The sequence below is a fragment of the Nicotiana attenuata genome, unplaced genomic scaffold, assembly GCF_001879085.1.
Source record: "Nicotiana attenuata strain UT unplaced genomic scaffold, NIATTr2, whole genome shotgun sequence".
NCBI classification, from domain to species: domain Eukaryota; kingdom Viridiplantae; phylum Streptophyta; class Magnoliopsida; order Solanales; family Solanaceae; genus Nicotiana; species Nicotiana attenuata.
In genome coordinates this window covers 246,166-260,455 of record NW_017670875.1, presented here as the reverse complement: position 1 = coordinate 260,455, position 14,290 = coordinate 246,166, and the positions used below count along the sequence as shown (strand labels likewise).

General features: G+C 38.6%; 1 protein-coding gene across 1 annotated transcript; it reads right to left on the bottom strand.

The window, feature by feature from the left end:
* Nucleotides 1-3,832: 3,832 nt before the first annotated feature.
* Nucleotides 3,833-10,219, bottom strand: LOC109244120 (spindle assembly checkpoint kinase-like). The gene is made up of 2 exons (XM_019411155.1): nucleotides 9,847-10,219; nucleotides 3,833-4,224 (listed from the first exon to the last, which is right to left on the bottom strand). Exons 1-2 carry the CDS (start codon nucleotides 10,217-10,219, stop codon nucleotides 3,833-3,835), a joined length of 765 nt encoding a protein of 254 aa, XP_019266700.1.
* Between the last annotated feature and the right edge of the window lie 4,071 nt (nucleotides 10,220-14,290).

Genomic DNA, 14,290 nt, shown 5'->3' with positions numbered 1-14,290 from the left:
TGTTCGTGGCATCGAGGTAAGTGTTTGGTTTAACCTTAGCTTGAGGGATTAGGAGTTGTGTCTTATTTGCTACGTGTTAATTGTTGAGTACGGCGTATAGGCATGGTGACGAGTATCTATACGTTAGTGTCAAGCATGCCCGTGAGTCTTATGCTATGATTAATATGACTCCGTTTTGTATTGTCCATGCATTGTGTGATATTTCTATTGTTGAACAAGGCTTGTGGAAAAAAATTTGGTAATTGAACATTGATGAGCGTTGGCTCAAGTTGTAAAATGATTTGTGGAAGTATTATTGGCAATTGAACATTATAGAGCATTGGCTCAAGTTGTGAATTGATTTGTGGAAGTATTATTGGCAATTGAACATTATGGAGCATTGGCTCAAGTTGTGAAGTAAATGTGAAAAGAGAAGAGGATTATGAAATTGTCTCCCTTGCCGGGTTTTATTGCTATTAATGTTATCTCCCTTGCCGGGATGTTGTTGCTTTTAAAGGTTTTCTCCCTTGCCGGGATGTTGTTGCTTTTGATATTGTTTCCCTTGCCGGAATATAATTGTTGTACTATTGTTCCCTTGCCGGGATTTTTATTGTGATTTTATTTAATTCCTTGCCTTTATTGTTTGTGATTGTTGTTTGGGTGAGGAAGAGTGTTAAAGCACGAAGGGTGATGCCGTGCATGATATTTGTGAGAGAGTGTTAATGCACGAAGGGTGATGCCGTGCCGCACGATGTACCATTTCGTGCCTTTATATGAGTGATAATGCACGAAGGATCATTCCGTGCCATGATTATGTGAGGTAAAAGAATGAAGGGTGATGTCATGCTGATTATATTGATTCTTATGGTGAGGACGAGAGTAAAAGCACGAAGGGTGATGCCGTGCACTTGTCCTTGATTTTCCTGATTCTTGCTGATAATTGGGTTGTGGTGTTCTTTACGTTTATTTCTTGATTTTCTGTTGCTACTTGATTTTATTGTGATGTCATTAATTCCCTTGCCCAAATTGCTTGTGATTGTTGCTTGGGTGAGGAAGAGTGTAAAGCACGAAGGGTGATGCCGTGCACGATATTTGTGAGAGAGTGTTAAAGCACGAAGGGTGATGCCGTGCATGTTACTCGTGAGAGAATGTTAAAGCACGAAGGGTGATGCCGTGCACTTGTCTTTGATTTCCTAATTTTTAATGATAACTGAGTTATGGTTTCTCTACATTTAACTATTGGTTTTCTTTTGATACTTGCTGTTCCCCGCAGCATGATTTCCCCTTCCTATCTTTAATTGTAAAGTTCGCCTTTATTTTCCGCGGTATATGATTTAACTGCACATGTTTAATTGGTAGTCTGGTCCTAGCCTCGTCACTACTTCGCCGAGGTTAGGCTAGGCACTTACCAGCACATGGGGTCGGTTGTGGTGATACTACACTCTGCACTCTTTTGTGCAGATCCCGGTACTGGAGCATATGGACCTTAGCTTTGGGTCGCTGCCTTCAGTCCATTCGGAGACCCGAGGTAGTCCTGCAGGCGTCCGCAGGCCTTGGCGTCTCCTACTATACCTTCATTCTGTTTCTTTTATGTATTTCAGAGACAGCGTTGTATTTATCTTTCGGACCCTTATTTGTAGTATTCTTAGACAGTCTGTGAAATTGTGACACCAGTTCTGGGTAGTCTATGTTTAAGGAATTGTATTGGTAATATTTTAATGGTTATAATTTGTTCTTCCGCTTATTTAATTCCGGTGATTATATGATGTTGATTCATAACTGTTAAAGGATTAAAAATGAGAAAAAGTTAAATAGTTGAAATAATTGGCTTGCCTAGCTTTCACCAGTAGGCGCCATCACGACTCCTGAGGGTGGGAAATTCGGGTTGTGACAATAACATTGTAGCGCATATAAATAAGGAAGTAACTCAGAGATAAAATGCTCGGATTTTTTACAGTTTTCCGAAAATAGTTCCGCTTTCCAAGAATAACAGTGAAAACCCAAATTCTTTACCGAAATCGTCAAAAAATATGAGATAGTTTGAAAATTGTATTTTTTCCAAAAATTCTTTTCACAATAAATAAGATGTTTTATTTTCTTTCCAGATAGCAAGTGTAAAATACCTCTCTATGCTCACATTCAATGTGTGTAAAAAGTCATGAATGACGTGATACCGTACAACACGAGGGAAAAAAATGCATCACTATGCCTGTATGTCATGTGTGCATGCCAATGCCATGTATCTCAGAGATGAATCATGTACTCACACTCTCATAGTACTAAATCTCACTGTCTCACACTCTCCACTCATCATGCACAACCACTCAGTACTGTATATGGCCCATACAACCCAGGGAAGATCTATCCCGAAATATATACATCACTGACCATCAGTCACTCAGTATCGAGGAAGGCCAATCCAGCCCCATGGGGAAGATCCATCTCCAGGTATATAAATGCTTCGGACAAGATCCATGTCCAGGGAAGATCCATCCCTCAATATAATCAACCGCACTCACTGGGGGTGTGTATAGACTCCGGAGGGGTTCCTACAGCCCAAGCGCTATAATCTGGACGGACAGCTCACGTGCTATAGTATCAATATCAGAACCGCATGGACAACTCACGTGCTATAGTACCAATATCAGAATCTGCATGGACGACTCACATGCTATAGTATCAATACCCTCACACTCAGGCCCTCGGCCTCACTCAGTCATCAATCTCTCCAGTCTCACTCACGGGCTCACAATGTCATGAAACTAGCCCGTCAACAATGATATGATGTGTCAATAAATAATAACTGAGATTGAGATATGATATGAATGTATGAATATGACTGAGTACGAAATATCAATGAAATCAGTGAGATGATAGCAAGAAACTACCACTATGGGTCTCAACAATATCTGCATAAAGCCTAAACATGATATCTAGTATGATTGACAGCTCAATTACTTTATCACATGGTGAAAACACGAATATCAACAAAATAGGACCACTATACAGTGCTCTGGAAATAACACAATCACAATTCACAGGGTGCATGCCCACACGTCCGTCACCTAGCATGTGCGTCACCTCAACATCAATCACGTAGCACGTAATTTGGGGTTTCGTACCCTCAGCACTAAGTTTAGAAGAGTTACTTACCTAGAACAAGCCAATTCCAATACCGAGCAAGACAAGCGATGCTCCAAAAATTCCATCACATGCGTAGCGACCTCCGAATGGCTCAAAACTAGCCAAAAGCAACTCAAATACATCAATTAAAGCCCAAGGGAACAATTCCAAATAATAAAGATCAAATCCTTAATCAAAACCCAAAATGGGCCAAAAACCACACCCGGGCCCACGCCTCGGAACCCAACAAAACTAACAAAATCCGACAACCCATTCAAGTTAACCTCCTCTATTGTTGGTTGCTTCACTAGTGCTGAGTTCTGCTCCATATCAACCAGTGTTGGCACATGATTTAAGATGTGAAATGAGGTTGGCACTGTGATTTCTTTGAACTGTTCTTCATAGAAGTTAACTGCTTCCTCAGCAATCTCTTTATCTTCCTCTATCCAAATACCTAGATTGTTTTGGATCCAAATACCTGGGTGGCTCTAGGGTAAAGCCACTAAAGCTTTTTTTTTTGTCAATTGACCTCATTTTAGTGCAAACCTAATCAAAGAATACATGTCTTATGCTACTTAGAAAAATTAGTGCTATACTTCTCAAATGAAGAATTAATAGCTCAAAAAAAAAACTTGTCCTAAACAGATACCAAAGAGTCCATCAAACTTGTTCTAAACTTGTCCTAAACAGACATAATTGCTGTTGGTGGTGAGCTGTGGTGAGCCCATATCTAGCTGTAGAATCTCTCCAACACTAGAACCAAGTCCTCCAGAGGAAGACATTCGAGAGGCTCTCTCCTTAGCATCTTATAAATAAGCTCCTTCACAACTTGTGAGACTTTTGGTGTGGGAGGAAACTCTAGTTCCACTTTCAGAATCCTCTCACGTAATACTGCGAGTTCGTCTATATCAGAGGTTCTGGCTACTCCAAATGGAGGCACCCCATATACAAGTTCATAGAAGAGGACATCCAGGGACCAAATGTTGACACTTTTATCATACTCCTTACCATCACCTTCCATCATCTCAGGTGGCAAATAGTCTGCCATGACACAAACAGACCGTCTTTTGCCATTGACAGTGCGGACACAACAAGCAAAGTCTGCAATTCTAAGGATACCATCTGCATCCACCCAAAGGTTCTCCGAGCAAATATTTCTATGTATCAATTCTTCTTGTGACAGTATATGAGGCCTTTTGCAACTGATGCAACATATCTTGCAACAAGCTTTTCCTCAAAATGTTTTCCTCCCTTCAGCTCGTCACAGGGGCAACTACCAAACACAACATCTAGAATGAAATAGTGGTATTCCTTATCATCAGAGCGAGCATGAAGCATCACGATATTCTCATGTTGAAGGTAATAGTGATTGTTAACCTCACGACATAACTGATGCACAAGTTTGGACTCCTCCAGTCGCTTCTTCAACACTTTTTAATTACGTAATTTTTACCGGTCTTTTCCTCCCGCACGGAAAATTTTCCTTCTTGAAGGACTCTAAGGGTCGTAAAATCCTCGATGGTCCACTCTTTAGGGCCCTCATAAGAACCCCGCTGAATTTCCGAAGAAGCATTGGACGAAGAAGTCATGATGCTACTGTGTATAAATAAAGAACTGGTTGTGCAGAAAATAACTTTAAAATGCCAAATAAAGTCCAAAAAAGCAAAGCTTAGCAGATTTAGCGATGAACCAAACAGCAAATCACCATCAAAGGATGTTGAAACCCAGAAAATGAAGATGAAATAGTTATAGCTTCGAACAGTTTTCCAGAAATCAACTTTGTAGCTTATTTCCTTTTATAACTTTGTTTTGGTTTTGAAACTTTTTGGTTTCAGAGCTTTTCTCTATTTTTTTAGAGGTGAAGAGATTTTGTTTTTTAGAGGAAAAATCCGTGAGTGAAGATGAATGTGTGTGTGCCCAAAAAATGTGAGTGAAGGAGTGAAATCTGTGACTTGGATTCTCTTGAGAGAATTTTGGAAAAATGGGGGCGGCACCTAGGGTTCTTGAGGGAGGGGGTCTATTTTGAGAAGAGAGGGGGAATAAGGGCGGCTAGGGTTTTTGTCCAAGGAGGAAGGGACCCGTCTGTTGAAGAAAGGAAGGGTCTGGTCTTTTTTTTTTTCACTACTACTAAAGCTTTTGCTTTAGGCTCCCAAGAGTTTTTCTATTAGTTATAATTATTTATATTACTAAGGTTTTTTTAAGTTAACAAAATATTAACATTTTGTTTCAATATACTATATTGGTTCTAGTTATTAAATATTTTATTAGTAAATATGAAAATTTGAATAATTTAACACAATATTTTAAAATATTAGATAATGTTATATTGTGGAATACTTAAAAGAAACTTGAAAAGTTGAAGGAAAATTTGTTAAAATCGATATATAATTTTTTCTTGGTTATCTAAATTAATCGTGTCTATTTGTTCAACCTTGTCACATTACTAATGTTATTTCCTCACATCTTTATAAGTTTTACTTTAGGCCTCCGATTTTATTGAGTCGTCCCTACGTCGAGGACAATGACGGCGGTCGGCAAATGAAGGTAAGGGACAAATTTGATAGGGAAATGGCGAGGGGAGAGGGGAAAGAATTTGCTTCAGAGGTGAGAAGAGGAAATTGCTTTAGTAGAAGTCAATTATTTACTCAAAGCTGTCACTACTTCGGTGGCGGCAACGACGGAGGCGATCACATCGTTGCAAAAACTCAAGCGTCTCCCACATGTTTTGCATTCTTGAGAATTCAGGTTGATTCTTTGTGTGGGAGTAGAATTGCTACGATCAAAGACTTGTTCCTATTGAGATTATATAAGATAAGATATTTATTGAAGGCAATAATTGATAATTTTCATACATTTAAGGAGCATTTTGATAATTTACTCTAAAAATTTATGTACTGTAGAGTTAAATGAAAATTAAGATTTTAATTGTCACGATCCAGTTTATCCCTCCGTGAAATGTTGTGACAGCACCTAGTCTCTACGACTAGTAAGCCTAATATTGCGAAAATAAAATGAAAACACAAAGATAATGTCACGACCCCAGTTCACCAACCGTGAACATGTCATGACGGCACCTGGTCCCCATGACCAGGTAAGCCTAACATTTGCGGAAATATAATAATTGCGGAAAAATAGAAAAATCAAATCAAATATCTAAAGGAAACTGTACTGAATGCTGCATGGCAAGTACAACTCAACATCACAAGTCTAAAACAATTCCCAAAACTCGGAAACTCACAAATCACAAGCTAAGGGATATATAAGAGGCTCTGACTCAAGAATATCTATACAAAGGAGAAATGCTGAAATAGCTATACTTATTACAGAAAGCTGGAAAGGGACTCCTCGGTCTGCGGACGTAGCAGATATACCTCGAAGTCTCTATCGATACGCCTCCTTCCAAGGCTGACAGAACTGAGTGGGAGTACCTGTATCTGCACAACAAAAATGTGCAGAAGAGTAGCATGAGCACACCACGGCGGTGCCCAGTAAGTATCAAGACTAACCTCGGTGGAGTAGTGACGAGGAATAGTCAAGGCACCTACCGGTCAATAAATAGTATAATCATAGGAACAATGGAAATGACATATAAATATGTAAAGACTGCATGAATGATCAAGAATGCTACAATCCACGATAAGGAAAAAAAAAATACAACAAGTAACAACGAGGATATAATAAATGAGGATAGGAAATGACGGCAGAATCACAATCCAAATCCTAAGGTCACAACACAGCAATGGGAAAAACAAGTCAATAACTCATATCCTACAATGATGTTCACAAAGGTCTTATCCAACTCTTTCCACAATTTCACCAAGTCTCGGACAAACCACAAATCGCGAAGACCCAGCATCTGCAATCTAACAATTGGCATCCTGTGCCCCATCAATCTCATGGTCATACCGATAACTAACTGGCTACTAGGGCCACTCTCACAAATATAATGGATAAACGAGGGCGTACCTCCACCCTTAGCAAAATCAGGAGGAATTCACCTCTAATAGGGGTGTTCAGCTACGTGTATGCTTGTGCAAGTGTTTCTAACAAAATTCTACCAGCTAGTAAACATGAAAAGGAGAACAGACCGCACGTGCGATATTTCCTCACAACTTCCAAGCGATAAATCTCATACCGGTAAGCAACCCACAATCACATTATTAAACAAATAGGAATGCCTCCACAGGCCGTCACAATTCTCTACAATCATCCCCTGACATAGCCCACCTTATTTCGCCACGTGTGCAATTAATAACATAATAAGCACCGCCTTATTTCGCTACACGTGCATCACAATGTTCCCACCTTATTCCGCCACATGCGCAACCCACATATAAGCATATAACATATCCCGCCTTATTACGCCGCATGTGCAAAATATCAATAACAACAATAGCACGGCAAAGACCTCGTGCAACCCTTCAACAACAACCGCACGGCAGAAACCTCGTGCATCACTATACCAACAACTGCACGGCAGAAACCTCGTGCATCACAATATCAACAACCGCACGGCAGAAACCTCGTGCATCACTATACCAACAACCGCACGGCAGAAACCTCGTGCATCACAATATCAACAACCGCGCACGGCAGAAACCTCGTGCATCACAATATCAACAACCGCACGGCAGAAACCTCGTGCATCACAATATTAACAAATGACAATATATACAGGAACAAAGCAAGAGAATCAACTCAAGAGATTCCGTTCACCAAAAGACGGTACAATTAACGTACAAGGAAATAACTGTAACAGGGAAATACTAAGCGCAATAAGAACAACTCAACAAGGGAGAAATAATACGAAACAACGATTCCATAATACTCAGTTCTACAACAAGGAAGTTAACATGGATCAAATAATTACAATTAAGGAAGTATCGACTAAACATAGGATATCTAACTTCTTTCCAATTAAGACCAATTAATTACACGAGAGATAGAAATAATGCTTTCCAGATAAAGACAAGCAGTTAGGAATGATAATGCGACTACAGAAGGGCAAATGTCTATAGTTAAACAAGTAAAAGTCATTTAGGCAACAAGAATAACCAAAAAGGGCAGATAAATTCCAAGTAAGTCGTGTAGAGGTGGAACAAATAACAGGGAACTCAATCGTATCAAGAACAACTTCATATTCGGTGATTACAAGTACCTAAGAGCCTAAAAGGGCAATTTTCCACAAATAAATCCGAGCACGCACTCGTCACCTCGCGTACAGGGAATACAATCAACAAAGAAGACTCAAATCCTAAGGGGAAGTCCCCCACACAAGGTTAGGCAAGATACTTACCTCGAACCGGCTAAAATCAGCTAACAACCACGTACTTGCCACGAGTACCCGAGTCCAAATGGTCCAAATCTATTCAATTAAATCACACATTGTAAATAACATATCAAGAAACTGATTCTACTATTTAATTCAAAGCTAAGGCGTGAAATTAGGCAAAATGACCAAAATGCCCCTCAGGCCAACATCTCGGAATTGGATAATTTTTGCATTTTCAGAACCCTCGTACTCTCACGAGTCTAACCATATAAAAATCTCCCAAATCGGAGGTCAAATGCCCCCTCAAAACCCAATAATTTGGTGTATGAAGTTTTACCCCAAATTAACCAACTTTTGATCCTAAATTCGAATTCCAATGATGTATTTAGCTATATAATGATGAAATATAATGAAAGGGATCAAGGAAACGTTACCCAATGATTTTCTCTTCAAAACCCACTCAAAATCGCCTTCTCCCGAGCTCTCAATCGATTTTCAAACTTATGAAATTAAACCCTCGAAATTGATATTTCTGAACAGGTGTTTCCGCTTCTGCGGACAAGGGACCGCTTCTGCGGTCCCGCTTATGCGGAAAAAGCAACCGCTTCTGCGGCTTTCATTAAAGGGGACAGGGCCGCATCTGCAATAGCTGGGCCGCTTCTGCGGCTCCGCTTTTGCGGAAATGGCACCGCTTCTGCGGCTTCTGAGGGAAAAGGGGACAAGCCGCTTCTGCGGCCAAATAGCCGCTTCTGCGGCGCCGCATCTGCGGTTCCCAAGCCGCAGATGCGAAAATACCAGAAGAGGGACATTCAGCTGCTGCATTAACTTCAAATTCCTCCGTTAACCACCCGAAATCATCCCGAGGCCCCCGGGACCCCAACCAAAAGTACCAATAGCACCTAATACCTCATTCAAACTTGTACCAATCCTTAAAACACCTCAAACAACGTCGGAAACTCGAATTAATCAATGATTTGAGCCTAAGGACTTCAAATTCCATCAAAATACATTTTCGATCAAAAACCTAACCAAAACACGTCAGAATGACCTGAAATTTTGCACACACGCCCCAAATGACATGGCGGAGCTACTGCAACTTCCGGAATTCCATTCCGACCCTCGGATCAAAAACTCACTATCGGACAGGAAACTTCAAAAATTCAAACTTCGGCATTCCAAGCCTAAATGAGCTACGGACTTCCAAAATACATTCCGAACACGCACCCAACCCCGAAATCACCTAACGGAGCTAACGGAACCGTCAGATTTCCATTCCGAGGCCGTCTTCACACTGTTCTGACTACGGGCCACTTTCCAACACTTAAGCTCTCATTTAGGGACTAAGTGTCCCAAAACTCTCCGAAACCCCACACCGAATGTCCCAGCAAACCAAAATAGCAGAATAAACTTAGGGGAAGCAGTTAATAGGGAATCGAGGCATGAATTCTAAAAACGACCGGTCGGGTCGTTACACTTTGACGGGTCGAATAATGGATGCGAAGGGCCAAAAACCCTTCCTTTTTTTGGTTGCATAATTCCTGAGGCATTCAATCGAGCAAATATGCTAGAGATTGGTTCACTCAGAGGTATGAAGTCGCGGGGCTTCCTTTTCTTGGATTGGTGAGAAGCAACTTGTGCTCTATGATATTGATGGTGAATGCTTTGTTGGCGAGGAGGCTGGAGATGCATGTTGCGGGCATTAGAGATAGCATAGTTTTTCAAGAGCTGGTGATCATGATGGCATTGCAGTTGATGCATAGTCATGGCAACTGAGGCATTTTTCTTCTCTTTACCTTTCCAATTCTCTAGCATCTCTGGTTGTAAAGCATGATTGATAGTCTGCATGTTAACCTTTCCTTCTTTAATGCCGCCTTCTAGGAAGTCCCCGACTCTAATCAAGTCTGAGAAATTACGCACGTTCGCAGTAGCCAGCTTTTCATAATATATGCCATTTTGAATGTCAATGAAGATTGAGATCAACTCTTTCTCGGATAGTGGAGGGTGCACCTTCGAAGCTTACTCTCCACCATAATCCTGAAAAGATTCATGTGGTATTTTATCTATTTTGTACAGGCTATGCATGTATGGATCAGCTCCAAGGTTGAACTCATATTGCCTTACAAAATCGTGAGCCATATCATCCCACGTGTGCCATTTACTAAAATCTTGTTTTGTGTACCAAACAAGTACAGGTCCTGATAAGCTTTGAATAAATAACTTCATCCGAATGGACTCGTTGTGTCCTATGCCAATTAACCTGCTACAATAGTCTTTCAAATGAGCAATGGGACTTCCCTTCTCGTTGAAAGTATTAAACTTTGGCATCCGAATAACCCGGTGGGAGTTTTACATCAGGCTATAGGCATAAGTCTTCATATCTTAGACTTTGATGATTTCTTGATTGCAATTCTTCTCCAATGGCTTTCTTCAAATCACAGAGTTCTTTTTCCAAATTTTCACGGCAAATCTGCTGGGTTGATTTTTCAAGTCTCTTATACGAGCATACAACTAGTTGGTTTTGCTTGTCCTCCTTAAATGGAGTTGAGGTTATAGGAAGTTTGGTATTAGGAATCATCATGACTTGATTAGGATTGCAGGTTATTGGCATTTTTGGAGAGATTGTATAAGTAGGAGTTGGATAAGGAGATATGGTTAAGCCAATATTTTGGGTGGAGCTGGAGCTGGAGGTTGCATTTGGAAGAAGGTTGAAAGTGCTTCCAAATTAACCAACAAGTTTCTTCGTACCACATTTGCCTCGGTATCATCACCTTCTGCTTGCAAAAATCTCATATCGGTATTGAATGCTTCAAATATGTCTGCCATTATAGTCTCGTCGTTTATGCAGATTCGCAACCAAAAACTGTGTTCAATGCTAGGCAACCTTTAAAAAAAATAAAACTTTTACAAACAAAAAATAAAGTGTTAGCGGATTCATCATATAAATGCACGAAATAATAAAGTTAGATTGATTAATTCATGATATGGTTAAGTAGGAGCCCTAAACTAGAAAGGATAGCCTAAGTTGCAAAATGGATGGACGAGAATGACTTGTTATCTAGAGGGCTCTAACGCTTGAGACTGGAAGCAAACTGATTTAAAGTTTTGTGAAATGCTGGCTTATGTCGAACATCAAAGCTTTAGCTCTAGCATAATTCCTTTTCTTTGCATGACTCTGGCATATTTCAAAAATCGCCCCAATCTTTAGGAAGTTTCTAATGACTACTCCATGGCACGATGCCCTATGCAAGCATACTCAATGTCTTCAAAGTTGATCAATTTGCATAAAAAATAATTCTGCCCCAATTTCCTTTTCTGAGGGAAATTTTTTACTCTAATGAGACTGAGCCTTATATAGACTGTGTTTCAAAGAGGACAAAGACGAATAATTTTGACGTCGAAATAATTTTTTGGCTGTTTGAATATCGGCAAGCTTAGAATCAAGATACTTAATTAGGATATAAGAGTCAATTGGACATGAAATGACTCTATTATTATTGTTTATTTTATTTTTTAGCGTTGGCAAATCACAAAGTTGTCGAGGCCCGCAATACGATATCAACCGTTTTGAGACTTATGGAACGGTCCCTCGACTCGCATGCCAAGATTTGGAATTGGCGGTTGCAGGTAGATTAATCTAGCAACCCGAAAAAAGACGATACGAACATTTGAATTGGATATGTGAAAAATTTAGAATAATTTAACGATGCAAATTGATAAAATAGTAGCCTTCTATTGCTCGGTAGATTGCGCAAGTTTGGACATCTACCAACATGTAAATGAGAATTGGCACGAAGGTGAAAATTCTAATACATAGGTAAAATACTAATTATATTTTATGAAACCTATTTATATTTTATATTATTGGAGATAGAAGTTTAGGCATGTATGGAAAGACGTGCAAGAATTGAAGGTATAAAATTATGTGAGGTACGAGTGGAATTATTTTAAAAACATGTAACCATAAAATGACCTAAATAAAATTAACTCGCAAAATTTGATGGGCAAAATATTTTACCTAATTATAATATATTATGCCAGTTTTTAATAAAATCTTACTATACACCTTGTTGGTTAAAGAAAATCCTTAAGGCTAGTTGAAGGCATGAATATCTAAGGACTTACTCTAAGGACGATGATAAATCGAGCTTGTTTGAGAGTTTGCGGGCAAAACGTCCTACCTTATAAAAATAGAAGATCATGCCGAGAGACTAAAAAGACATCTTAAGCATATTCTAAGAATTGGAGTGCATCTAAGAGAAATTTGAGCCTAAGTAAATATAAAAATAGTGCTCTAGAGTCGTTATGCGGAATGGTTGGTGATGATTATTATTATTATTATTAAATCGAAAAAATGATATAAAGAATAAATAACAAAAATATATGAACAAATAAAGTATACATTAGAAAGTTGGATAGTCCTAAAATAACAAATGATGTTAGTGAAAGTAATAAAGTCATGTAAGCGACATAGCAAATAAGCAAATAAGAAAGCAAGCATTTTACAAATTTCAAAGTATAACAAATAATTGTGCGTCCTAATATGTAGGGGAGGCCTCTTAGTGCCAGAGGTAGGCCTAACGTGTATTTGAAAGATAAATATGCCATTATGTATCATTCCATTTCTAGAAATTAATAATTCTATTTTTTTAAAGAAAATAAATATATAACTGCTTAAACATCTTCTTTTTTTTTGTAAAAAGAGAGTGTATTTTCATCACAAGAACAAAAGAAAGTATAATAAAATATTTTTATTATAATTAATTAAGTAAGTAATTCTATTTTTTAAAAGCAAAAGAAGTACATGAATCGCTTAAGTCATTTTATTTATTTTTACGTAAAGAAAATCAAAAGAAAGTACAATAAAAGATATTTTTGTCATGTGTAAACTTCTCGTTGTTCCGCAAGATTATGTCATTTGAAAACTTTACACATGTTATAAAAAAGATAACCATGCTCCTTTAACTAGGATTTAATTAATTTAAAGTAAATGATCCACATAATTGGCATGTTCACCCTTTAAATAATGCACATAAATATGATAAGTGTCACTTGGGGTTGAAAACCCACTTGGACATTTAGGTAAGGTTAACTAATGGATTTAATACACCTAGGGTATTAAATCACCTAAGGTTAAAATGATGCATGGTCTTAAAAGGGATTTGGTTTAGCTCTACCCTAGGCTGACTAGAGTGGGTTTTTCTAGACCGGTCTTCTCCCAAGCAGACAACTTGAGAGTGGAAAGCCCGTGACTGTCGACTGCACCGCTGGTTGACTTACCCACGAACTTTCCCCTAAAAGGTATTTTTTGAAAAGTGCACAGCCGCAAACCACGTAACCGTTAGGTGTGTGCTTTGTGTGAATTTTCCAGAAGTGGAGGAAGTGAAATGGAATGACAATTTATATAAAGCAATGAGAGCAGGTAAACAATTCATAAATACAGTTTATGATATAAAGGCAATTCAAATAAGCATCATAACGATAAAAAACACACAAATAATTTTTATTATTAACCTAAGTTTGTTATGGTTTAGAACCTAGAATCCCCAGCAGAGTCGCCATGCTGTTATAACCCATTTTAACACGGGTCAAACTAGAGTATAACATATTGGTAATTCTGAAGGTTTAATTTATTAAAGAGAGTCGCCACCTGATTAATTTTAACGGTGAATTAGGACACCAATTTTAACTAAGTAGTGCTTAAAGTTAACTCTGTTTTTATGGTCTGGTTAGCTTAAGATTATGGGTAAGGGTTCTAAATAATCCTATAGGGAAGGTTGTTAAAGCACCCTATATGATCCGTTAATAGCGGTTAACCAGCCAAACTTAAGTTAATTAATTTTAAAAAAATTAAGTAGCAATATGTGTGTGTATTAAAAAATGTTTGTCAATTGAAATTAAAAATATTGTGCAGTAACG